The sequence below is a fragment of the Drosophila albomicans genome, chromosome 3, assembly GCF_009650485.2.
Source record: "Drosophila albomicans strain 15112-1751.03 chromosome 3, ASM965048v2, whole genome shotgun sequence".
NCBI classification, from domain to species: domain Eukaryota; kingdom Metazoa; phylum Arthropoda; class Insecta; order Diptera; family Drosophilidae; genus Drosophila; species Drosophila albomicans.
In genome coordinates this window covers 48,010,046-48,036,353 of record NC_047629.2, presented here as the reverse complement: position 1 = coordinate 48,036,353, position 26,308 = coordinate 48,010,046, and the positions used below count along the sequence as shown (strand labels likewise).

The 26,308-nt window shown below is 39.5% G+C and overlaps 3 protein-coding genes across 5 annotated transcripts; 2 read left to right on the top strand and 1 right to left on the bottom strand.

The window, feature by feature from the left end:
• The first annotated feature begins 1,435 nt into the window (after nucleotides 1-1,435).
• On the top strand, nucleotides 1,436-21,734 carry LOC117572447 (arginine kinase 1). Of its 3 annotated transcripts, XM_034255278.2 has the most exons (3): nucleotides 1,436-1,494; nucleotides 3,436-4,113; nucleotides 20,606-21,734. In XM_034255278.2, exons 1-3 carry the CDS (start codon nucleotides 1,451-1,453, stop codon nucleotides 21,687-21,689), a joined length of 1,806 nt encoding a protein of 601 aa, XP_034111169.1. In that variant the 5' UTR covers nucleotides 1,436-1,450; the 3' UTR covers nucleotides 21,690-21,734. The 3 variants fall into 3 exon arrangements, with proteins under 3 accessions (XP_034111169.1, XP_034111171.1, XP_034111170.1); XM_034255280.2 differs by lacking the exon at nucleotides 3,436-4,113; XM_034255279.2 differs by lacking the exons at nucleotides 1,436-1,494; nucleotides 3,436-4,113 and adding an exon at nucleotides 19,574-19,740.
• Nucleotides 21,735-23,098: 1,364 nt separating this feature from the next.
• On the bottom strand, nucleotides 23,099-24,918 carry LOC117570063 (arginine kinase 1-like). The gene has a single exon (XM_034251497.2). The coding sequence runs from the start codon at nucleotides 24,828-24,830 to the stop codon at nucleotides 23,556-23,558; it is 1,275 nt and encodes a 424-aa protein (XP_034107388.1). The 5' UTR covers nucleotides 24,831-24,918; the 3' UTR covers nucleotides 23,099-23,555.
• Nucleotides 24,919-25,261: 343 nt separating this feature from the next.
• Nucleotides 25,262-26,292, top strand: LOC117570064 (acireductone dioxygenase). The gene is made up of 5 exons (XM_034251498.2): nucleotides 25,262-25,465; nucleotides 25,542-25,619; nucleotides 25,674-25,801; nucleotides 25,862-25,955; nucleotides 26,021-26,292. The coding sequence occupies exons 1-5, from the start codon at nucleotides 25,343-25,345 to the stop codon at nucleotides 26,144-26,146; spliced, it is 549 nt and encodes a 182-aa protein (XP_034107389.1). The 5' UTR covers nucleotides 25,262-25,342; the 3' UTR covers nucleotides 26,147-26,292.
• Nucleotides 26,293-26,308: the final 16 nt, after the last annotated feature.

The following is a 26,308-nucleotide window of genomic DNA, read 5'->3' as shown; positions in this document are numbered from 1 at the left end:
AATACTCTTGGTCACCCATAGTTGAAGCATGAGTAATAATGCCCAATTAGCAAGAGTATTTTTTATATATCGAGTACCTCCATCTATGACAAATCTGCGAAGGAAAGCTCAATTGCAGCAGCTATAGTTGAGAGAGAGACCCCAAATGAAAGAGAGAGCGAGGAAGAGAGAGAGAGAGAGCGCCGGCGCCGAGTGGCATATTCGAGCGCTCTCTCCCCTCTCTTTCTGACAGTTGGTGGAACGTGCGCTCGCCGTCTCTCTCTTTCTACGTCGCTTTTGGCGGTTGAGCAGTCGATTTTTGCACAGTCGAAAAATTGTAAGCAGCAATCAACAGCAACTGGGAAACACACAAGAAGCGCAGTGAAAAACCTTAATAGAAAAACAAACGTAGAAAAATTAAATCTAGTTACAATTTCTTCGTAGTCTTTTCGCCGTGCGTGTTTTATACTTTTGTAGTTGAAAATTTCTTCGAGAGTGCCCAGCGAAATTAAAAAAAAAAACAGCATTTAGTAATCCCACACACACACACACAAACAAATTTTGATACAATTTACGAGCATCCCTTAAGATAAAAAGATAAACGATAAACTGTAAACGAACAAAACCTCCGAAAGACAGCTTCAGCTCTTAACTGTGACTGACAAACTGTGAATTTGTTTCTAGCACAAAAGGTGAGTGCACCCAAAAAGTGTGGCAAGTGGCAAGAAGTGTGTGTAAAGTGTGTGTGGCATGCAACACAGCGTCGTCGTCGTCTGTCAACGTTATGATGTGTGTGTGACGCTCTCTCATCAAGCAACGTGACGTAACTGAGTGAATGAGTGTGTATGTGTGTGTGTGTGTTTGCTGCTGGCATTGCTCATACGCCGCGTGTGCGTTGCCAAGAAAAAAAAACAAACACAGCATTATGCCACCCCGCTTCGCACCTTCGCATACGTTTTCAATAATAATGAAGTGCAGATCTCGATGATCAGCATTTCTTTGCTACCTCTCGGAAACAATTTCTTTTAGCTTTTGCTGCAAAATCAATTCGTGATTCTTTGGCTATTTGCCACAGAAAGTGTCACGACACTATGAACTATGAATTTGTGCAGTTTTGGTCATTTTAATTGCCAATTGCCAATCGCACTCACAAAAGTCGCACACTCACATCCTATCGCAAAATTGTTTATAAATAAATTGTGCGCAACAATCGACAAACGATAAATATGCCGGCAAAAATTCCGACGCTCTGCGAATGCTAAACAAATGTTTACCTTTGACGGCTGCTACGAATTGTTAAAGTTCGATTTTGTTATTTAATTTTTCCTACAAGCTAGCTGCATTTTTCATGCCCATTTACACATTTGCTGGCTAATTGTATCGCTTTAGTCATAGTATATTCTATAATTAACCCGTTTTATTTATCTCATTGCAGCAGCAACAACTACAACAACAACAACAATAATAAAAGATGTTTGCATTGTGGTATCTGACGTTCGCCGTTGACGAAATACGGTAAGTCCCAGTCCATACAAAACAGTTTGAGTGCCACTGCTGCAAATAGTGGAAATGTTGCGAACTGTTGCATACTTTTAGGCAGCTTAGGGAATAACAAACTGTTGCGAGTTGGGGGAAATGTAAACAATGTTCTGCTAGCTGGGAAAACATTACTTAAGCACACTCATGTTAATGCTGTTGATTCAAGAGCTTAATGATTTAGTTAAACAGCTCACATATGTAACTGAGTGTATATTTTATTGCTCTTTTTGTGTATTTAGTAAACACTTTTCTGGCGTTTCAGTAAACGGGAATTCTTCTCTCGTTTATTTTGGCCATAAATTACAAACGTCAAAAACTGCAAATGTCTAATCTAATCGCTTCGATTGTTGTAGACAACGCGCAATCACAACTCAAACTCTCTGGCCAGTTGTGCCGGATTTATAGGTCGCTTCCATGTGTTAAATAGCGAAATTGTTCGTGCACTTTTCAGTGTCACATGATAATAATAAATTTTGCACGGTTTCCTCAACAGCAACAGCAAAAGGCAAAAAGAAATCCACCGGCTATGGGCTCTAATCATGATAAGTGCAATTAGCAACGGCAACAAACTCAATGGAAATGGCCACAACAAATTTTTTTTGCGAATTTGCTAAAAGAGTGTTTCGAGTGTCTTCGTTTGTTGGCTGTTATCTAAGCTCTCTCTCGCCTATTGCTTAATTAGCGAAATAATGTGATAATTGAAGTTTGAAGCGATCGCCATCTAGTGTTAGAGTCATTTACCGGTTGGGACGCTGCACAAGAGGGCGTATGCGTAATATATACACATACGTACGTACTTAACGTTCGTATTTGTTTGCTTATCTTTTTTGTTGCGGTATACACGAGTTTTATATCGTTTCGTGTGGCGTACGTGACATTAGAAAGGCTTACGCTAGAGGGGTAAAAGTGGAAGTTGTTGCCAAATTACGAGATTTGCTAGTCCATTGGCGAAATTGTGATAGCAGCTAATACAGGTTTTTCGTTATCAGTTAACTTTGTCGTCTGACTATTGTATATCAATTGTCCAGCACTTCCTATCATTATCAATGAATGCTCAGTCATATCGGCTTGCTAATCGGAGCGTTAACTGATGCAATTTATTTTAACTGCAATTTAATTTACAAATTCTAGTTCAAAGTGGTCCAAACCAAACTTTTGAGATTTGTTTACATTTGTTGGTTTTAAAATACCGGTTAGATGGAATATACTGGTTTTGGCAACACTTATTTCTAAGCTCTGCCAAGTATCGATAATTTGATCGATATCTTCTAGCTGCTCACAAATATGCATTCATTCCTAACACCCATTTAATGCAATTGATGAAAAATTCTCGATTTAATGTATCTGGTTCACATTTTTTATTATATTTGGCTTGATTGAAATAAATAGCACAATTTATCGGTTTTAATTGGGCAGCTAATAAATTTTAATGGGTGGGGTCGCACTGCTTGTCCTGCTGCAGTGCTTTATGTCAGTGGGGTCACACTTGTTTTCATCTGCTCTCCTTCCTTCCTTTTCGTTTGTTCGCTTTGACAAGTTCAGTCGGTTTAACAAATTTTGCACATAAAAAAAGAATAATAATATAATTATAACAATTAAAAATTGTTTGCTATTAAAGTCGTGTTCTTTTTGCTCATTGTGTGAATTGAATATTCGTTTTTTGGTGAGTATTTTATTGCATAAGGAATTTAAGAAGCAGTGAAAAGGAAAAAGCTATTTTTCTCGAATTTTCGTCAGTGAAGAAGAAGACGCAAATGACGCTTCCTTTTTTTTTCGTTGAAATTTTTTCTCACTAGTTTTTTCAATGTAATGGAATTTTGTTCTTACTAGTTTGTTCATTGTAATATTATTTCGAATATTTATTTGATTTTATCATCATTTTCTTTTGTTTTTGGTTTTCATTTTATAATTTCGTAGCAAACGTTTGGCGTGGCTTTTTGGTCCAAAGAAGCCCGCACAGCAAGCGCTCGATAACAAACCAGCCGTTGCTTCCCCCTCGCCAGCTCCTGCGCCAGCACCACAACCTGCTGCCAAGCCAAACACACCACCAGCAACACCTTCGAAACCAGCCGCAGCGCCTGTTAGTCCACCCAAGCCATCGACCCCAACGCCGTCGCCTGCGGTCACTAAGCCAGCGCCTGCAGCTCCAACACCAGCACCTACTCCAGTTGTAGCACCCAAGCCAGCTCCTGCTCCCGCTCCAGCTCCAGTTCAAGTGCCTACTCCAGCTCCTGCCCCAGCACCTGTTCCCGTTGTAGCACCTAGGCCTACTCCAGCACCCACTCCAGTTGTTGTTGCACCCACTCCAGCACCTGCTCCAGTTGTTGCACCCAAACAAGCCGACAAGATGCCTATTCCCTTGCCCAAAGCTCTAACCGAGTCCAATACCAATGGCACAAACAATGGCACTGCCACCAATGGCAACGGCAATCAGTTGGATGCCTTGGATCAGAAGCTTTTCGACGCCACTTTGCCGCCGAGCAAAGTGGCAAAGATTGACAAGGAGCAGCTTAAGGATGCCAGCAATGATTTCATCAAAGGCGAGGCTCAAGCCTTTGTGCAGTCCATCAAGGAGGCGCAGCAAGCGGGTGAACGGTAAGACATTTTGATTTCATTTCATTTCGTTATTTATTATTATTATTTGGTTGCCTTATTTTTACGAAATTTTTCAATTAGTTTCTGTGTGTGGGGAAAAGCGACAGAACTTCCGCATGGCAGCAGAAGAGCTCCCAGTTTTCAGCTCTTGACTGCAGGCGGGTGCAACGAACTCAGCTGACTTCTTCTTGTCGCAAAAATAGTTGCCATGTGGCGTCAGTCTCAAGAGTTGTTGCAGCGCCTGTGACAATAATAATCATCAGCAAAAAACACCATCATCATCAGCATGATGATGTTGCGGCTGACGATGACGTTGTTTATTTTAGTTTCATGTTCTGTGCTTGGGCGGACAGCTCTTATGCCCCAATGTGGCATCAACTGACAACTCTCTCTGTCTCTTTCCCGCTTTGCACTGCAATGCCTTTTGTTTGCTGTAGGAAAAGAGCCAGCTTAATTGTGTGCAATTGATTTGTCATTAATATTAATGTTCAATGTTCACCAAATTGTGGAAACCTTGCACGCAAGCCTTGTCCTTGCCAGGTGTCCCCCAAGGATGTAACCCGAGCAGCGCGTTCAAACACCTTTTGGCAATGCGCTCACGCAAAGATACAGTGTGTATTGCTTATAATGTAATGAATATTCTATGCAGTATAGTGTGTGTTATTTTGTGTAATTTTATTAAGCCAGCGAAATCATAAGTTATATAGATCTGAAATTAGTTCTTTGAAAAAAAAACTTTTAGTCTTAAAGTTATCGATAGTTTACTAAATTACTTTAATTACATTTGAAAAAAAGTTTAAAGTATTGTGAAAATCATTGCTTTCGATGAAGTTCCTTTTTATGCCTATTAACAAGAGAATTAATAATAATTTTCGATACCTGTTTCTTTAAATAATACAATACTTCGTTGCAAATTTAATAAAATAAACAAAATTCAAAATATTCATGTTCGATCTTTGTTCAAAATAATTTCATTAAATAATAGTTATTTGCAAATCTTTCAATACTATTTAGTAGACATTTAACCCTTTTGCAATCAGCGAACTTTATAGGTATCATATCTTTATTTTATATATTTATCTTTTTTATTATGTTAGTTGATTTGTTGATTAGTCCAACACTTTTTACTTATGTTTTTCGCATATAGAGTTCTTGGGAAACTACTTACATGCATTCTATAACAATTTTTAATCAAAGTGTGTTAATGAGTCGTTTCCTTTTAAGAGATTACAAACATGGAAAGCTATAAGTTCTATAAAAAACAAATACTGTCAGTAAAACGATTGTAGTAAAACGATTGTAAAAATTGCATTTATTGCTTTATCAATTTATTTATTTTCTATCTTTAACTTTTATCTTGAGTTTGCTTTAAAAGCGTTACAGCCATTATTTTAATCAAAAATAATGCATTGCTTTAAAAATGTATTTATTTTATATCTTTATCTTTTGATCTATTAATTTTTTTAATCCATATTTTTTTAGTTCAGTCCAATATCTTTAGTTTGCCTTAAATAGTTGGTTTTTATAACTCATAGAGTCATTGCAAACTAATACGTTGCATTTTTTAATCACTTTCAATTAAAATGACGTTCTTCAATTTGCTTTAAAAGCGTTAACGAGGCGTTTCCCCTTAAGAGATTATAAACACCGATAGCTATGAGTTCTTTCCAAAAATATTGCTAGTAAAACGATCATAAAAGTAGCATTTATTTTTTTGTAGCTCGTGTGTTGACAAGCGATATTCACTGTATAGATAGATATAGATATAGTGGAAAAATGTCTTGAATAATGCACCCCATACGATTTTAGTCGCTTGCCCGTCCGTCTGTCTGTCCGTCCGGGTCACATGATCTCCCCCATGCCAAGTTTATATTTAAACGTGCATGTTTGGAGACGCAACGTGAACGTGAACGAGAATGAGAAGCGAGAACAACGATGGCAGACGCCGCCAACTCTCGACTCGCGGTGCTGGGACACACAAAATTTACTTAGATTTATTTTATTTAATTTCTTTTACTTATTGTTTTTTGTCGTTTTGTTGTTGTGTTGCTGTGTTGTATGCGGCAAATTGGCTGTGCAACGTTGCAGCCGCCGACGCCAAGCAAGCAAGCAACCTCCTCTGCGCCATTAAGGCTTAAATTTAGCCAGATCTTCTCAAATATATATACGTATGTGTGTACATATGTGTTTCCCTATATACATACATTAGTTTATTCTAATATTCATCTAGTGGATGTGCTGGCGTCACGCCTCATCTCTAATTGTTTGAGTTCGCTTTGTTCGCATATCGCGACACTTTCATAATGCAAAACATCCCGGGCTGATGGACAGCGGTCCGTCAACTTTTCAGATGTACTTTTTACTTGTACCCTGTATTTATTTAAAGTACGACAGGCTGTGATCTACTGGTCTAAGAGATCGGGAACTGAACCCACTTTTAAATAGTGTGAATTGTGAATATGTTTTCTTTTTGAATGGGAAGCCAATAAATTTGTTCTATGTGCAGAGAAACTTGTTTATGAATTCATAAACATATTACATATAATTTGGTCTATTAATTCTGAAATAAACTTACAGATAAACAAGCGAAAAATACTTAAAATTTGTTTTTTTCTGTAAATAATACTATTCCAGAACTGACTAGTTTTATTTAGTTTTCTCCCCCTCTAATTAGACGTCTTTTCAAAAGATGACAAACATTCTTTTACTTTGTTACTTGCTTAGAATTTATAAATAATTAATACTATTTTGACTGATATATGGTTTTAGATAGAAATTGAAAGTATCTGGAATATACGTTTATTTTATAACGAAATTTTCCTAAAGTAGGTAGAAACTTAAAGCTACTTGTATGTGTTTTTCCAAGAAAATCGAATTTTTAAGAAGATACAAATGCATATCAGGGATTTTGTTAAACAATGTATACTTATTCGATGAAAGTTTATATTTGTATTTGTTACTTTGACACCTTCTTCGGCATTTGTTTCTACTCAAAGTAATTACACTTGTATACCCTGTAAGAACTGACAATTGATACTCTGTAAACATAAGTGTGTATGAAAATATTAACTTAACTCTTGAAGATTATGAACAATGAATCTATCGTATTTATTTAGATTATATTTGTATTAATTTCACCTTTATTTAATGTTTGTTTTATCTGAAGTAATTACACTCTTATACCCTGTAAGTACAGGCTATTGATACTCTGTAAACACAAGTGTTTACACGTTATTTGATGCCATTGAAAAGTGTCGTTAGACGCACAGAATAGTGAGAATCGTTTGATGTGTTCAGTCGATAGAGTCAGTCTAGTTTGTTATAGATGTCGCATATCTTGGTAGATGGCTGATTTGATGTTTCTATATAGATATAGAGACAGGTACATATACATTATATACATATCTGTGCAGATGTGTGGTGAGTTGATTTTGGCTCACGCGTAATGCAAATTGCTTTTGGCAAGCGTCGCTTTTGAAGTGATGCCAAAATATTGTTTAGCAAACAAACAACAAAAGCGAGCGGGCGAGCGACAAAACACGCGCAGAGCTTTTAGCGGCAGGTAGTAGATATATAGATATATATTATCTATATCTATATCTACATCTGTATCTGTTGCAAGCAATTTCAGCTCTGATTCAGGCTTCAATGATTGCCTACAAAGCTAGAAAGAGAGCGAAAGTTAATTGAACTCGTGCTTGAGTGCCTGCAAATTGAACTAATTAATAACACATATTTCAAATGATTTGCTAATTTTCTTTCAGTTGCTGTTTTTTTCGGCATATTCACTTCCCTGAACTCAAATTATATGACCAGGCAACCAAATTGTTGCCTTTGCCGCATTTTCATTCACTCGAATGACTAACTTTTAGTACACACAAATTGCTCGCTCGCTTATGCAATTCCGATTTCAAGTTCAACAGCGTTTCAATGTGTTTCTATCTATCTATGTATGTATGTGTGTGTGTTTGACACACCCTCAATCAGCCGGCGATATTTTTGCGCGTGATAACTGAACTTAACATTCCCTCTCTTTGACTTCTCCGCCTTCTACATTCACTTTGGAGGAGGAAAATCGTTTAACCGAGCGCATTTAGCAATTAATCTAATCATTGAGTGTGTGCTTAACGTTTTCTAGCAGACATTTCGCCGGTATTATATATAGTATATTTGTATATATGTAGTATATCTTTTTGTTGGACTTTTTATCTTTGGAAATAATCGAGTTTTTCGCACGCCATTTCAATGTGTGAATTTCTATAGATTTGGTGTATAGTAAACTTAACTTTGTGATTATATGACTATTCGTTTTATGAGTAATCATTGTCGATTTTATTTGCATTTATTCAAATCGTCACTATTAATTGTGACCATATTTTTAATGCCTTTTCTAAAGCTTTATAACCGAAGTATTCAGCTGCTAGCGAATACATTTTCTCGCTTTAAAGCTCTGTCACTTGACTTTATTATTCGCCATACTTTAAATCCCTTTATGTTCAGAGTTTCTGCTTCAATTGTATCCCTCTATTATAAAACTTTTGCCTCTGCCAGCAAATATTATGAAAAGTTGAATCTATTAAATGCTCTGACTCACCCCCAATGCGCTTCAGAAGAGCACTAAAGCTCGAAGGCACAGTAAAGCCGTAGTATAACGATCATATTTAAATCGAATCAGAAAATGAAACAAATTTTCAGGCTAAAGAAGACTATTTGAAAACTTTTGTCAGTTTCTGAGTTCCTTGAAATTTAAAGAAGTACGAAACTATAATGTTTAACGACATTTATATTCCTTAAGTTTGAGATTAAGATCCACTAAACAAAAAGAAAAACGATTTTAATTGGTACTGAACTATAATGTTTAACGACTTTTTCTATTCCTTGATATTCATAATAAACTAAAGCAAGTGCCTTGAGCCCTTAAGCTCGAAAGCACAGTAAAGCTCTAATATAACGGTTAACTTAACTAAACTAAAATAAATTCTTTATAATGTTTAACGACATTTATATTCCTTGAGTTTCATATTAAGATCGAATAAACTAAAAGAAATTGATTTTAGTCAGTACTAAACAAAAATGTTTAACAACTTTTTCTATTCCCTGATATAATGCTTTTCTAAGCTCTACAAAACTGTAATGTCTTAATTCCTTGAGTTTCAAATAAAGACAGAAGAAAAAAGCTATTAGACAATACTAAAGTAACATGTTTAACGACTTTCTATCCCTTAACCTTAAACAAATGCGTTTCTAAGCATTACAAAACTGTAATGTTTAAATAGTTTTCTCAATTCATTGAGTTTCAGATTAAGATCAAATGTGTTTTACTACAGCTTGACTGTGCTTTCCTTAGATTTGTGAATGCTAAGTGCTTTTTTAACTACACGTCAAAATTGCCAGGCCACAAAACTTTGTTGTCGCCGTCAGAGATTTTTTTGCGTTTCGTTTTGTTTTGTTGTTTTGGTTTTTTCAAGGTCGATGTCAACCCCCTTAGCGGGCACTAAAGTACATGAGTAGTAGTGGAAGTAGTAGTATATTTATATTGTTGTATATGTATTTTGTTATTTTGCATATTGCCATATAGAACAATAGATACTTTAGCGGGTAGCTCACAGCGTCGTAGATTCTCCTCTACGCACAGAAATCTGCTAGCGGGATTTACGTAATCTCAGCGCCACTCGACGTCGACTCATGCTAATGATGATGATGATGATGATGATGATGAGGATGACGAGAAGCGACAACAAAACCAATTGAAAAGCGAAAGCGCAAATTGAAAACTGCAAATGTCGGGAGAAGAAACTTCTGCTGCTGGGATGGGATTATGTAAGGTTCGGGTCGAGTAGAGACCTCCAAGTTCATCATCCCACAACATCCTGTAGCATTCAACTTTTCTGCTTCTTTTCTTTCTCTTTGTTCACTTGACATTGCAACCACTGCGAATGTCAGAGTATAATCAAAAATATTTTATATAATTAATTAAATTTTCTGTAGAATTTTTCAAATTTTCAAGAAAGAAAAGCAAAAGTTCTTTTCAAAATATACTACATATAATATATATATTATTATGTGTGTAGTAAAAGATATATATTTTGCTGTTGTTGTTGTAGCGCTGTGGTTCGTTCTTTGTTTGTTGCATAAAATTCGTTGGCAACTGTTCAAATATCTATGTAGATATTTTCATTTTGCTCAAATAATATGTTCGGTTCGATATCTAGAACTGTCCGTATCGTATGTTTATGATCGCGAGCAGGTTGGAGGTACATCTATTTCTCTATATATACAATGTGAAAACAAATGTTAATGGCTATTCAAAATCAAGTTCAAGAATTTACCGAAAGACTGTTGAAATATCTATATTCTATTTTTCATGTCTCTTATAGCGCTTAAGTATGCTTTAGATTGATATTGTGTCATGTCGCTTGATCTAACCAATTGAGAAAACCCAAAATTCTATATATATGTATATATACATAAATGATATGAGCTGTAGTTTTCCTATTTGCCGTTTGCTATTTTATAATTATCTCAGTTTTTTTCTTTCGAAAATTTCTTAATTTTATGTGTGGTATTAGTGCCAAAATATACGATCTGTGGGACTGTAATATGGTGTTCATATTTATGAGGAATATAGAAACAACATTTTCTAGGCATATCGAATATGGTATACTCTATAATAAGAAAGCAAACTTCATGATAAAGTAAGGCGATGCTTAACGTCTGCTGACTGTCTGTATTTAATGGTGTTATATAGGCTAGGCACCTGTGTCAATTTTGTTTATTGAGAATTGTGTGCATAGCAACAAACAAAACTGCTTTTGGGGTCGTATATCGTCTCAACAGGAATACAATGCTATATGTATGTATATGTACATCTTCTATACATACAACATTCTTACACATTGCGTGTCACAAATAAAAAAGAAGAGTATAGCAAACAAATAGTAATTCTGTGTACAGATTCGTTTGCATACGCTGTAGTATCTACACTCTATACTCTCCACCTCCGTTCTACAGAGTCTACAGCTGACTACACTCTATACTCTCCACTACGGTATCGAGTATACAGCTGTAGACCTATAGGTTTGTCCCCTTCTCTCCTTCCTCTTCACCCATTGTTTGCGAAGCTTTTTTGTCAGCTTGTTTGCATGCTGCAAATATTTACACTTAATTCTGGAAAGCATGAACAAAAAGGAATAAAGCAAATAAATAGTTGTTGGGCTAGTTACGCCAGGGGAACAATAAATTTCGATTTACTTTGATTAGTTCGTCAGGTTCGTCACACACGCATACACACACACGTGTGTGGAGTGTCGTTATAAATTAAATACACACGGGTTCCTCAATAATTAAGCAATGTTTGTGTACTCTCTCGTACTCGTATGGGAAAAAAAGGCTTGCGTGTGTTTGTTGGTGTCATGTGAGCTCCGCTCGATTACCAATACCAGCACACATACGACGCCCCCATACACACACACACAGTAGTAGGCTTGCCGTAATCCGCTGCAGTCGATGCGACGACTGTCGCAGTAGCAGCGCTAACTGTACATAAACTTGCCTATATGTACCTTATATGTATGCAATTAGTTGCAAGGCAGAGAAAGATGCCGCGCTATCTCTCTTGCACACCGCATATCCAGTATAGTGCTCGCATACAAGTGCATGTTTTGTTCGAAGACTTTCCTTTTCACATACACAACACAGCGACACTGCTTAACATGGCATTGGTCACACTGCTTTAACCTGCTGCCAGCTGCTACGGCTGCTGCTGCTGCTGCGGCACAGTGTGACGAAAGCTTTGCACACACAGCTCGCGCTCTTTTGCGCTCGCATTTTATGAATAGGAACGAATAACGTAAAGCTTTTAGAGTCATACGTCACGTCCCGTCCTACGTCAATTGGCCGCCAACTACTAATACATGTAAGAAGCGACCAAGCGACAACAGCAAAGAACATCAGGCAGCACTGTTATAGCAACGTAGCAGGAGGCAGGCCTCACACACACACACACACACACACGTACGTACAGCTGCCAGTACATTCGATATACGAAAGCAAAGCTTTCAGCCGTCTCTGTTTCTCTCTCGCTCTCTCGCCGCATTGAGTAGTTTGAAAGTGAAAGAAGAAGGGTGCCGCTGTTGGCGTCGCTGCCTCTGCCGCTGCCTGGCAGGCTGCCTGACTGCCGTCGTCGACTGCAGCTGAGCCAAAGAACAACATTTTCTGATCATTGTAACGTTGGACGTTGAATTCTACGGTTGCAAAGGTGAGCCGTTCTCCAAGACAAAAAACCATAAAACAACTCAAATAAATACTGTGCATATTTTTTGTGATAATTATAATAATTATAGTCTAATTTATATATTATTAAGTTAAAGTGTTGAAGAGTGAAGCCCAAAAGGATGTGAGTGTGTTTGTGTGTGTGTGCCCAGTTCTCAATTTAATTCGATTTATCGAGTCTTGAACTTCAAGCTCTCTCTCTCTGAGTCATTGAAGGTGCAGTTTGCATTTTGCTTTTTGCAACTGCCAAACCGCAACGAAACCGGTTACCGGCAAAAAAATGGAAATCACCGAACGCTTCTCTCTTTATATAGATAGTATGCCTATATTTAGTCAGTCAATTGGCAACTGCAAAAACTTGTTTCGTCGTTCCCTTTTTGCGGCAACTGCAATTTACAAATGTATCGAACGAGCAAGTAACTAACCGAACCCAACTATCTATTGGCTTTGGCCAATAATAATGATAAGGCGAAAACAGAATGTTAACAGTGCCAAAACGATAAGCGAATACCAACTAATCAAAAGCACAGCAGCTGCCAAAAGTATTTTGCCAACATTGTAGCACTTGGCGGGCTTCCTTTCTGCTGTTGTCTACTTGAATTACATTCGCCTTGAACTTGTCTATGAGTGCAAACACATACAAACACACACTCTTACACTTAGAAAAATGGCGGTCATTGCCAAGTGAATTGCATAACCGCTTATCGTACACTCACGCCCAACGATATTGGGTCTGGCCATTATTAATCATATGCAATCAGTTGAATGAACTCATTCCTCCAGCAAGCGAGCTCTGTCTCTTTCTCACTGTTTGCAATTGCATCAAAACTATTATATAATTACAGTTTGAGAGTCCCCCCATATCCAATAGGAATTCGGAATTTCTTTTCTTGAGGCTAATTTTAGTAGCAGGTCGATGCGCGTAGGGGTTCGCTTACCGAGTTGATTTAATGCCGGCTGCTAAAAATACAGCCAAAAAACCAAAAGCGTTCAAATAAACAAAACAAAGCACCGCACACAAAAACACACAGACACACACACATTAGCTAGACCTATTATAAATGAGGAGATATACCCTATATATATACAATAGGTGGGGGGTAAGAATCAATACCTGAGCATAATATATTTATAGCGCCGTGCTGTGAAACTGGCGAAATAAAAACCAGCTGACAAGTTAACACACAAACACAACGGGCTAAAGAAAAGAGAATTGAAAATGGAAATGCTTTAGAACTGTGTTTTGTCAGTTTATTTATCTGTTTATTTCAACAGCAAATCGCGCAAATTTGTTGTACAAATTGCTGTTGTTCCCCTCTCTCTCCCTCTCTTTCTCTGACTCTGGCACGTTGTTGTTAATTATTCAATTGAAATCCATTAAAGCGCAAAATGAATGAAAAGAACGAGAAAAAAACTAGCTAGAAAAAAAACAGCAGCAGCGCACAACAAAAAAAAAGAAGCTGCTGCTGCAGTTGAACTACGAATTTGAATTCGCATTTCCCATTTTCCTATACAAAACAAACGCCGCCGCCCCCATTAAACCAAAAAAAGGGGGTGCGGTCGATTGAAAACAATAGGAGACCGCTCTCCAGTGTCGCCTTTGTCTGTCTGTTGTAAGCTGTCAAGAGTTGCATAATCGCGGCCCGAGTTGGGTTGGGCGTGGGCGTGTTCCCAGGTTAAGGCAGAGTTTTAGTTCGCATCATTTGGCTAGACAGGAAATGAAATTGCACACAGCAAAGTCTCTGTGTGTGTTTGTAACCCTAACTGACAAAAATTGCCAACTAGTCGAAAATACGTTTTCAGCAAACGATGTGTCTGCTTTGTGATATACAATTCGCTTTGGCGCTGCCACAAAGCAAATAAACAAATTGTGCATATTTCAAATGCAATGTAAACAAATCAAATAGAGTTCAACAGACATCATATTTTGGCCGCCACTGTAAGCAAGCAGGCGAAAGCTTTGCACGCGACAAACTTTTTGCCAATTGCACAGGACGAGCTTTTACTGGCCGAAAAAGCTATCGCTAGCGTACTGTATGACAACAGTACTGTTAACAGCAGCGCTGTTAGTTAACAGCCAAGCGAACTGTTAAATGCAATGACTGCAAACTGCAAGCGTCTGCTTGTGTATGTGTGTGTGTGTGTGTGTGACTGCTTGTTGTTGTAGCTAAATGACTGTCGCATTTTGCGCGTTGATTGTCTTCGCAGACAGAAGAATTAGCCATAAAAATAAAAAAATGAAAAAGAAAGAATGAAACAAAGTTAAATCAACGACATCCGGGCAATGAGCGCAAATATTCTAGCGAAATTTATACCGCCAACAATTGCTGCCGCTGCCAAGATGACGATGATGATGATGATGACGATGAGACCATCATAACCACATTCGTAAATATATTTAATCACAAAGCCATCTCACCCCATTCTGCTTAATCTCGCTATGGTTTAATTGAGGCAAGAGAACGTTTGCCAAAAAGAATTTTAATTAAATTAGCAGAACAAAAATGATTATAGAAAAAATATATGAGAAGGAAAGTATGGGAAATGCGGGTGTCCAAGAATATATGTATATCTCTCTCGCTCACACACACTATTTTCAGTTGAACCCTTATGCTGACTATTTGAATTGTAGTTGCCCCGCATGAGGGTTAATTGCATTATTAAGTGAAATTATTTTCCATGTTTTGTTTTCGTTATAAAAAAAAAATACTTTTTGTTGTTTTATTGCACTTTGCTGTTGCTGGTGCTGCATTTGCTCACGTTCGCGGCATATTGATGTCGTTAACTCATTTCGCATTTTAGCCATGGCCCGAACTGCCGTCTGCCAATTTCTTTGTGCAATCGCCAACAGGCCAAAATCGCAGCACTTTGCTATGCAATTAAAGCGCAGCTATTGCAGCACACAAAACAACAGCGGACAGTGGACCAACAACAGCAGGAGGTAAGAGGGTGAGGGGAGGGAGGGAGGTGAAAGGCGAGGCGACTCAGACTCAGTGTGTGGTTCAATGACTTGCGGAAAACACACAAAAAAAAAATACTGCAATGAGAAAACGATTTCCATTCGCTTGCGCGATTCTTGGCAAAAGCCTTTCGCTTTCATCGTTTGCCAATTTATGGCTGTGGCTCTAGAAGCAGCAACACATCTAATGAGTTTTTATGGCTGTATAGTACTAGATGTCGTCTATAGCGGACATTATCTTATCCGTTTTGTGCCAGCTGAGTTGGTTGTTGGCAAGATCAACTTTCAGCGCCCGGCAACTGCAACTTGAAAGTTTCAAACAGCAACTCACTCTCTCTCTCTCTCGCTCACTTGCTTGGCTTATCAGCTGACTTGCTACAGGCTAACTCTCCAGCGTCACGCTCTCTCTCTCCCTCTCTCTCTTACTCAGACTTAATCTCTCCACTTGACTGCGACTCTGGCACTGAGTTTGCGAATAAAACAAAAGCGTTAGCGCTGAAGCCTATTCGCCGTTTGCCATTCGCGTATCAAAGTTAACCGTTAACGGTTGCCAATATTCGTGTCGCGATATTCCCGACTCCCAATTAACTGTTGCACATATCAAATTACATATTAACATAGCTCTAATTAAGGAAATTCAACCAAAAATTAATCGTGCTGCGCGTGTGTATAAAATTTTGTTTCGTTTGCAATCGATTCTAAAGCTTGCCTTGCAAATTCAATACAATCAATTTATCGATATCCTTTTGTCACGTTTATCGCTGCCCTTGAGCAGGGTTGTTTAAGAGCAGAAGAGAGAGAGATTGAGAATCGTGTGTTTCGTTTGCAACGATTTTAAAGCTTGCCTTGTAAATTAAATCGAATCAATTTATCGATATCCTTTTGTCACGTTTATCGCTGCCCTTGAACAGGGTTGTTTAAGAGCAGAAGAGTGTGGGAGAGAGAGAGAGTGAGAATAAGAATGGGAGTGAGGCGCACACATAATGAAATCAGTTTTTCAATTGTGCCAAGTTAATGCGATTTGCTTCGCTTCGCTTTCAAGTGCCGCCGTGTGATGAGGACACTCAAGTTTAGTTTGTGTGTGTGTCTGTGTGTGTGTGACATGAATGTTGTGCACACTCGAGTTAATTGATTAGTTTGCCGGCAATAAGTCGAAACCCCTTCTTTTTAGTCCATTATTGTGCACTCACTCAAGTGCTCCAGGGCGTTGTCGCTGCAGATGTCGCTGTCGATGTGTCCCACCTATTTGACAATCTACAAGTTATAGAACTACAATAACTACCCGCTTATCTTTATGAGCGCAGTCACAACACCCGTGACTCTTTTAAAGTTTCCACAAAAAATCAAAATCTGATCCAACAAAAAAGTTCCCCAAATCGAAGGGAAAATTGACAAAAATTTATAATATAAGTGCAACGGCACTTGGTCAAAGTATTTTTGCAGATATCTGGAGATAAGTTTAGCCGACTACACGTAATTTTGCAAAAATATTCACTATCTATCAAGCAATCTGGTCAGATTAGATTACACAGTTTTCATTTCTGACATCTCTCTAATTGCTTTGCATTGAGTTCTTAAGCGATCCCAGAAGTATGCTGTTTATTTTATTTTGATCTCAAGTAAAAGTGAAATTCGGTTTGAGCTTGAAAGTGAGTTTTATCTGGCAGACTCGATTGAAACAGCTTTTATACACGCTCTAGTTAATTGTTTTTTTTAATTTGAACATTCGCATTTATTAGTTGCGGTTTAGGTGTGAGTTTTTTCTAAAGAAAGACAGACTATTTTGTATTTTAGGTTTATTTTAGTATAGATCCATATATACAGAAAGAAGAGTAAATATTGTATCTCATAACTTTTGAGAATAATTAGAACATATTAAAAAAATATTAAGAAATTTTTCCAAATATTTTGAATATTTGCAAATTAAAAAAAAAAAATAAATAAATAACAAAATACTTTTAATGAAAAACAGTGTAAGGAAAAAAACAAAGATTTCGATTAAAACAATATACAAGAATATTAAAACAATTTTTCAAAGTACCACGATTTTTATTATAAAAAAAAGATAACACAATAATTTGGACTTTTATACTTAAGCAGAATATTTTTATTGAAACCCCAATGTGAGGAATATTTAGCAATATTTAGTATTTTGACTTTTCTTCTTGAATAGATTAATTTAATGAGAAACCATGTAAGGAACAAATAAATAGCTAGGTTAATTTGATTTTTTTAAGGTTTTATAAAAACATTTTATACTAAAAATGTTCCTAATTCTATCTACTGCACTTAAAAGAGGAAAGATCAGAGCAGCATTGTAAACTAGAAAAATTTATCAAACTAGTGCAAAGATCTGACCTCATAGTAAACCAGATAAATATAAGAGACTATATATAAAGTATTTTCCCACTTTAAAATTTGTTAATCTATTGCGTTTTATGCGTCATAAAGTGAGGCCAACTTTTCGTATTCGCTTTTAAATAATTTGCAATTTTAAATCAATATTTCGCGGCAACTGCAAATGTAATTGCAGTGCAAGTCGTGAAAGAGAGAGAGGAAAGGGGAGGAGGGAGGGAGGGAGAGGGAAGCTAGGCCCGACTGAGTTTGGGAATTGGAGCTTAGTCATTGGAGAGCCGAGTGGGCAATTAGTCAGAGCTGAGCTGAGCTGAGTTGGGAGGCTGAGTAATGAAATTAGGCAAACAACAAAACAATAGCAGTGTCTGAAATTGCAGCGGCAAATAATGTGGCACAGACATGCAATGCCACTAGACTGCCAAATACCCCCCTTCCACACCTCACACACCCCCTTTTCTCTCCTGGTTACACGTCACTGCACAGGCGTGAAAAGTATCTCATCGCAGTCATCGTCGCTCGTTTTTCGGGTGCACGTGTACTTAGAGACAGTAGAGTGTTTGGTTGGGAATGCCGCAAGCTGCTGGCCGTGATTTCACATTGCCCCCGCGACGCGACGCATGCCACATGCCACATGCCACTTGAGGCGCCGCACAAGTAGGCAATGTGCTCAGTAGTCATGCCATTAGCAGCCCTCATTTCACACTCGAGCCGTCACTTGAAGTTGACTTGACCAGCCCCTGAGCTCTCCTCTGCTGGTGAGGCGCAACAATTTCCAGCTGCCGCGTGCCATAAATTTTATCGATTCGCGCGCATCCCTCCCTTCCTCCCTCAGCCCCCTGTACTCTACTCTGTGCTGGTGGTTGAACGCATCAAATAAATATATCCTTCCGCATTATGTTGCTCTCTCATCCGGCAACAGTCTTTTTTTTCATTCTTTCTGTTTTTTGCCCTTCGTCGCCGGCGCCTGCGGCTATGCAATGATTTTTGTACTGAACTGTGCAACCCTCTGCTGCCAAGCTGGCTGGCAACCCTGACAAGTCGCCGCTCTCTCTCGCTCTCTTGGGCTCTCTTTGCTGTGCTGAATGTGTGTGCGAGTTCGTGTTTGAAACACGAAGCGCATCCAGCACCCAAAAAAACCAAAACGTAAACGTAATGTAAAGCGTAGCTCGACGCACCCTAAGTCCCGGTTTCCCGGCCAGACAGCCAGAGTAGAGCGTAGTCCTTTGTATAGTGTCGAGTCGATAGTCGGTTGTAGTCAGTAGTCAGCAGCCAGTCGAGCAATCATCAGCAAGCAACAAAGTTCTCGTACGCAAAGCGCGCGCTCCGCTCCCGTTTTTTGCTCCTTAGTGTGTAGAGCCTAGGCCACATTTGTAGTAGTCGCTTTTTTGTAGTATACCTTTGGGCGCGGCAGCAGCAGTAAAAGCATCAGCAGCAGCCAGCAGCAGCGATAAACGCGACAACGAAGCGAAAGCAATATAACGCGCTCTAATCCTGATCTCTCTAACCAAGCTTAACACTTCACTTTATTTAAGACGACGAACAGACCACCAAAAAAAACGAAAAAAAAAAAGGATTTGCACACGCAAATCCCAAAATCGAATTAAAAGCAATATATATATAAATATATTTGAAGCGCCGCTTGTGCGTGCTTGTGTGTGTGTATTGATGTGTGCGTGTGTGTGATCTATATATAGAGAAGCTTGAGTGTAGAAAGCTGCAATTGTGATTTCATTTTTACCTGCAAAAAACAAAACGTGAACGCGAGGAGCACAAAACTAAACCCAAAAAAAACTCCCGCATCCGCATACACAACTTTGTGACCAAGCCAAGGCCAAATTTTATACACTTTACACCTTAAAAAACTTACAAAAAAAAACTAAAAAATACACAATGGGTTTGTGTGCGTCTAAGGATAAAAAGGAGAAAGTGATCGAAGGCGATGGCGGCGCCACAGCAACCGCAAATGGCGGCGCTGGCGGTGAGCCGAATGGCAGTGCGACAGCAGCAGCGGGAGGCGCCTCCGATGAGGCAGCTGCCCAAGGGTGTGTATACGAAATGGGGCTTGTCATAGGTCCTAGACAACCCACAAAAAAAAATAGCATTGTGTGGAGTGTGTGTATCCTAATGCTGACGTCAGACGGACCCCCCAAAAATAAAAAAAGAAAAACGAACTAAAGTTGCCATAAAAATATTATTGCCCTGGTCCTTTGACCGGGACCAAGTCCGGGACCGAGACTGAGACTTGGTTGTGCCCCGTGCCGGGTTTTTTTCGCGCATGTGCCGGGCAACAACGGGACAAGGGCGGGGCGCGGTGCTCTGTGTGTTCGCTGTGCGTATTCAGCGGCAGCCGGCAAAACTTTGCCACCACCACAACACCGAGACAGACAGTCCAGTAGTCAGCTCTAGAGAGAGAATCACCACCAATCGTCAAGTTTGATGGGGCGGTTTGCGTGCGAGATCCGAGCGCGAAATAAAACATTGCCTACTTTTGAGCGCACACACTTTTCACCCAAAAAAACTACAGTGCACGCTCCCTAAACAGTGAACCTGGTGTAGTTGCACACATCAAAATTATCATGTTACTGCGCATTTGTTTATATCTATTGTATGCTACGCATATGCTTGTTAAATCACACCTTAAAGTGCAGCAATGTGAACTGAAAAATGCACTGATTGAGCTTATGGAAAAGTAATAAGGAGAAGAATACTTGATTGCGCTTCAAATTAAGCAACAATGTAGCATAAATTGAAAAAGAAAAAAAAAGAATATTAAGATGAATCCCTATTACTATTATTATCACATTAGTTGCACAGTTTACTCTTTAAACCCTTCACTGTATGTAAAACCTATTCGATTTACCAAACTAACCCCAACCTTTTGCTCTCTTCTTTTACTACTATTTACAGCAAACAAGACACCATGGTTGATGCCGCTGTTCTCGCTAAACTGGAGGAGGGTTTCGCCAAGTTGGCTGCCTCCGACTCCAAGTCGCTGTTGAAGAAGTACCTGACCAAGGAGGTCTTCGACAACCTAAAGAACAAGGTGACCCCCACCTTCAAGTCGACCTTGTTGGATGTGATCCAGTCCGGTTTGGAGAACCACGACTCTGGCGTCGGCATCTATGCCCCCGACGCTGAGGCGTACACAGTGTTCGCCGATCTGTTCGATCCCATCATTGAGGACTACCATGGTGGCTTCAAGAAGACCGACAAGCATCCCGCATCCGATTTCGGTGATGTGAGCAGCTTCGGCAATGTCGATCCCACCAACGAGTATGTGATCTCGACTCGTGTCCGTTGCGGTCGCTCCATGCAGGGTTACCCCTTCAACCCCTGCTTGACCGAGGCCCAGTACAAGGAGATGGAATCGAAGGTTAGCAGCACTCTGTCTGGCCTCGAGGGCGAGCTCAAGGGCAAATTCTACCCATTGACCGGCATGGAGAAGGCCGTCCAGCAGCAGCTGATCGATGATCATTTCCTGTTCAAGGAGGGTGATCGTTTCCTGCAGGCCGCCAACGCTTGCCGTTACTGGCCATCGGGACGTGGCATCTACCACAACGACAACAAGACCTTCCTGGTCTGGTGCAATGAGGAGGATCATTTGCGTATCATCTCCATGCAGCAGGGTGGCGATTTGGGCGAGATCTACCGTCGTCTGACCACCGCCGTCAATGAGATCGAGAAGCGTGTGCCCTTCAGCCACGATGATCGTCTTGGCTTCTTGACCTTCTGCCCCACCAACTTGGGTACCACCATCCGTGCCTCCGTGCACATCAAGGTCCCCAAGCTGGCTTCGAACAAGGCCAAGCTCGAGGAGGTTGCCGCCAAGTACAACCTGCAGGTGCGCGGCACTCGTGGCGAGCACACCGAAGCCGAGGGCGGTGTCTATGACATCTCCAACAAGCGTCGCATGGGTCTCACCGAATACCAGGCCGTCAAGGAGATGTACGATGGCATCACCGAGCTGATCAAGCTCGAGAAGAGCCTGTAAATTCAACAACAGCAGCCAAACCCAACCAAACAATCATCAGTCAACTTCTTTCGGGAATCAGCAACGACATCCAATTGATTCCTGCCCCCTCTTTAAAGAAAGTTGGCGATAATCTTCAGCTCGGTTCGTCATGTCTAGATCTTTTTGGCGTTCCGAGTTGTGTTTGCTTTAGTTTGTAGTAGGATTAGTAGCGCTGCGGAGCGGCAAACTCGGTGGATTGTTCTGCTCGGGATTCGTTCTCTCAGTTTCTCGGATCTTCGGCTGGCGGCACTCGGCATTTGTCGTCTACTTTTTGAGAGTCGCGGCTAAACCCGAGCTGGAAGGACGCCATCTCACAGAACTTCCGCCACAACAACAACAACAACACCAAACTGCACACTACCAACCGCAAGAACAACAACAGAAACAACAATTGAAAACTATTTCACAAAAATATTTGCTTAAAAAACATAAAACAATGTAAAACATTTTTGGCATTTGTGTCAAGCAAAAAACAACCAACAAAAAAAATTTAAATATTTTTATTTTAAGTCTTAAGTTTATAAAAGAATTAAAATTATAAAAAAAATAAAAAAAAAAATACAAAAAATTGTATTGTATGTTATTTTAAGGGGGAAGAATGTTTACAGGACATACTTTAAAGAAAACTTTACTTCTATATGAAGTGTTTTATTTTTTTATAATCGATGAAATTCAAGAAATATAAAGGATGAAAATTTATGTATTTATGCGCGCAACAAATATTCAACTGATTTATTTTTCAAATTCTTTATACTTGGTAGAAGGAAATGTGTGTAACAGGCAGAAGGAGGCATCTCCGACCCTATAGAGTATATATAGCGTCAACAGCAGAGACATTTCCGTCTGTTCGTCCGTCCGTATAAACATAGATCTCAGAGACTATAACATATAGAGCTTTAATTTTCGAGAGGACTTTTTATGATTCCAGAAAATTTGGTTGCGATTAGAAATTAAGAAATTATTTTGTATGGGAAAACCACTTACTACTTGTCTTAATAGCTTTGGTTGGTATAAGAAGAACCATATCAATATACCAATTACAGCCTTTGGTATATTTTATGTTTTATTTACAGTAGCTTTCTTACTTTTATAATAAAAGAATTGTTAGACCCTTCACAAAAGACCCTTAAAGAAGAAAATTGAAAATAATATTAAGTTCGATTTTCATGAGTGCCAAGTTCAGGGTCGAGGTTTAGTAATGGATAAGGAGTGAAGGATGTGTGTTAATAGAGGCATTAAAATAATAAAATACTTTATGTCTATGCACCAAGAAGAGGGATACGATAAACCTTATAAATATTATTCTCCTTCAATACTTATAAATATTATTCTCCTTCAATACTTGAATTTGCATAGTTTCCTCAACTTCAATAATAAAAAGTCGAAGATTATTGCGAGGCGAACAACAACCTCCACAGAGTGTACTGATCATGTTTATTTCTGAGATAGGATGGGAATGAAAGCTCAGTTTAAACCAAATACAAATTTCAAAATTCCATAAATTTACGAATTTAAACAGAACAAAGCTGCTAAGAAATGGGAAATCATCTAATTGAAATGTGCTCTGAGATCACAATAATGATTAATGATAAGAATTCACATGGGTTAAGGGACCATTTAACACGATTTTCCATTTTGCAATACTTTTACTTGACTTGGATTTATTTCTTTTTGCCTGCACCACCTTTCTTATCCTTTTTATCACCACCTTTCTTGGCTTGCGGTTTTTTAGCAGCAACTTTTTTAGCTGCAGTTGCAGTTGCAGCTGCCTTAGCGGCAGCTTCCTTCGCTACAGTTTTCTTATCGTTAGCTTTCTTAGCTTCTGGTTTTTTAGCGGTACCCTTTTTATCGTCTGTTTTTTTTATCGCCCGGCTTTTTCTTAGGCGAACATTTATCCACTCTCTTGATTTTCTGCATTTCCTCGCCCTTCAGCACCATATTATCCTTGGCCGTCGCCTTCATAATCCTCTCCATATCCATTGCCGCCTGACACTCGGTCTCGATGATCGCCTTGATGCCGTTGTACATCTCCGTGATGATCTGATACTCGGTGACACCCATGCGACGCTTATTCGAGATGTCATAGATGCCATTGTCGGGTGACGAGTTTTCGCCCCGCGTCCCACGCACTTGGAGACTGTATTTTTCGGCCACATCGACAACGGTCGCCTCGGAGCTAATGCTGGGCAGCTTAATGTGCACGGAGGCTCGAATCGAGGTACCCAAATTCGTGGGACAAAAATTAATATGTCCCAGATGCGGATCGTGAGCGAATTTCATTTCATGGGCCAGCGACTCGACGCCAATTATCATGCGCTCATATACGCGACCCAAATCGCCGCCCTTCTCCATCGAAATGATGCGCACGTGATCCTCTTCATTGACCCACACAATAAACGTCTTCTGTCGATTCATGAATATGCCCCGACCCAGCGGCCAATAGCGGAAGGCCATTCCCTGCTCCAGGAACGGATCGTCCTCGCGGAACATGTAATGATCGGCGATCAGTTTTTCTTTTACCTTTTCTTTCATGTTGCAAACCGCAAAATATTTGCCCGAGAATTCGCCACAGAGCCGATCGAAGGCCCGACAGATCGTCGTCTGCAATTGGGCGTAATCGCAGTGCGTTAGCATCGGATTGAAGGGAAATCCGTCCAAGCTTCGGGCGCATCGTATACGGGTCGATAAAATGAATTTACGTTCCGGATCGAGATCGGGAAAATCGGAGCCATAGCCAAAGCAGCTGGCAGGATGTTTGTCACCCTGTTTAAAGCCATGATACTCTTCGATAATGGGATCGAAAAGTTTCGCAAATGTTTTATAGGACTCCGGATCGGCAGCATATATTCCTACATTCGAGTTGAAATTATACATGCCAGAGCGTACGCAATCCAATAGATTCGATTTGTACGTGGGCGTTGTCTTCACCTTCAGCTCATCGAAAAGATCGCGCGTTAAGTACTTGCGTAACAACGATGGCGAATCGGAATTGCATAAATTTATGAATCCTTCTTCCATTTCCTCCATGACGTCTTCTGGTATATCCGTCTTTTTGGCATAATAACGGATGGGCACTAGTCGCGGCAAAATGCCACGAAAACGCAAACGCAGGCACTGCATATTGAATTTAACTGCAATTTTGATTTCGAAAAAAGAAACAAAAATTATTTAATTTTTAATGTTAACGGCCAAACGAAACTAATAATCTATTTTCGACAGTCTGGCAACGCTGTCATATTGAGCTCAAGCAAATGGCTAACTAGACGACCAGACAAATGTCTATATGTGGAAAAATATTAATTTAAGCGGAAACAGGCAATATTAATTGTTTTTCATTTTACATTTTTAGAAAATAATAATTTATAACAAAAGTCTAAATACTGGTTGGAGAACACTCGGGACTCAAGTTGTTTAAAATGACGCGCCTTTGCTTTGAGAAATATACCAATATACCGCAAGAAGTGTAACCAAGGAGCAGTTATGGGCGCAACTGTATTTTGGTATATTTTAAGCATTTTGCTTGTGGTCATACTCCAAAACAGGTGTTGAATAAAACAGCTTTTTGCAAAGAAAGCTCTTTTTGTTAAGAACAGTCTTGATCTTGTTTTGGAGCACAGAGTTCAGCTAGTGAAATGGTGCAAATCTGGTTTATGGACACCGATCCGAGTGATCAGCGACTGGAGCATAAACGCAGCCCCGTTGAGTACTTGGAATTGGAGAATCTGTACAAGAAAACCGGCGTGGAGTACTTCAAGGTACATTTCATTGTTCCGCTTGCTAACGACCTTGACAAAGACGAGCTTATCTCTAACTTTTCCTTTCCATGCATAGATCAATGCTGATGACTATCTGAATGACAAGCAATTGAACGAGCTGCGTGCCACGCGTGGCTACACCTATGAGGATGAGGTATAGACAAAGGATTTTCATTTAAATATTTACCTGATTGGACTTCGCTTACAGATCACTTGCTCGGAGCAATGTTTGCCGGATTATGCGAACAAGCTGAAGGCTTTTTACACCGAGCACTTGCACACTGACGAGGAAATCCGCTTGATACTCGATGGCTCCGGCTACTTTGATGTGCGCGAGTAAGTATTCCAGTTCCCAATCCATCAATGGAAGTCGATTAATGGAAATATTCTTGGTAGTGGCGACGATAATTGGCTGCGCATTCAGGTGGTCAAAGGTGATATGATTATTATACCGTCGGGCATCTACCACCGTTTCACACTGGACACCAATGTGCGTAAATTCATACTGCAATTATAGTAAACTATTAATTTTTGGAACCTAATTTTGATTCACAGAACTTCATTCGAACCCGGCGTTATTTCATTGGTGAACCTGTTTGGGCTCCGCACAATCGTCCAGCTGATGATATGGACTGTCGTAAGGCCTATTTGCAGCATCTGGGTCAACTGACCAAGGCTTAAATATTGATTCGGCATTTATTTTTTTGTTAACGCTTGTTTTTCACTCCTAAACATATTGAAGATCAGTTTGTGGTCAATGTGACCATTTGCACTATATTCAAATTAACCAAAAATATACCGTACAACTTGTGTTGAATATTCCAAAAGTGCGCATATTTCCAA

What these genes read in the sequence shown, in the direction of transcription:
- LOC117572447 (XM_034255278.2), top strand. Translation starts at nt 1,451, where the DNA reads ATGTTTGCATTGTGGTATCTGACGTTCGCCGTTGACGAAATACG. An exon ending in TTCGCCGTTGACGAAATACG is followed by an intron (nt 1,495 to 3,435) that starts GTAAGTCCCAGT and finishes ATAATTTCGTAG; the next exon opens with CAAACGTTTGGCGTGGCTTT. An exon ending in GCGCAGCAAGCGGGTGAACG is followed by an intron (nt 4,114 to 20,605) that starts GTAAGACATTTT and finishes TACTATTTACAG; the next exon opens with CAAACAAGACACCATGGTTG.
- LOC117570063 (XM_034251497.2), bottom strand. Translation starts at nt 24,830, where the DNA reads ATGCAGTGCCTGCGTTTGCGTTTTCGTGGCATTTTGCCGCGACTAGTG.
- LOC117570064 (XM_034251498.2), top strand. Translation starts at nt 25,343, where the DNA reads ATGGTGCAAATCTGGTTTATGGACACCGATCCGAGTGATCAGCGACTG. An exon ending in CCGGCGTGGAGTACTTCAAG is followed by an intron (nt 25,466 to 25,541) that starts GTACATTTCATT and finishes TTCCATGCATAG; the next exon opens with ATCAATGCTGATGACTATCT. An exon ending in GTTTCACACTGGACACCAAT is followed by an intron (nt 25,956 to 26,020) that starts GTGCGTAAATTC and finishes TTTGATTCACAG; the next exon opens with AACTTCATTCGAACCCGGCG.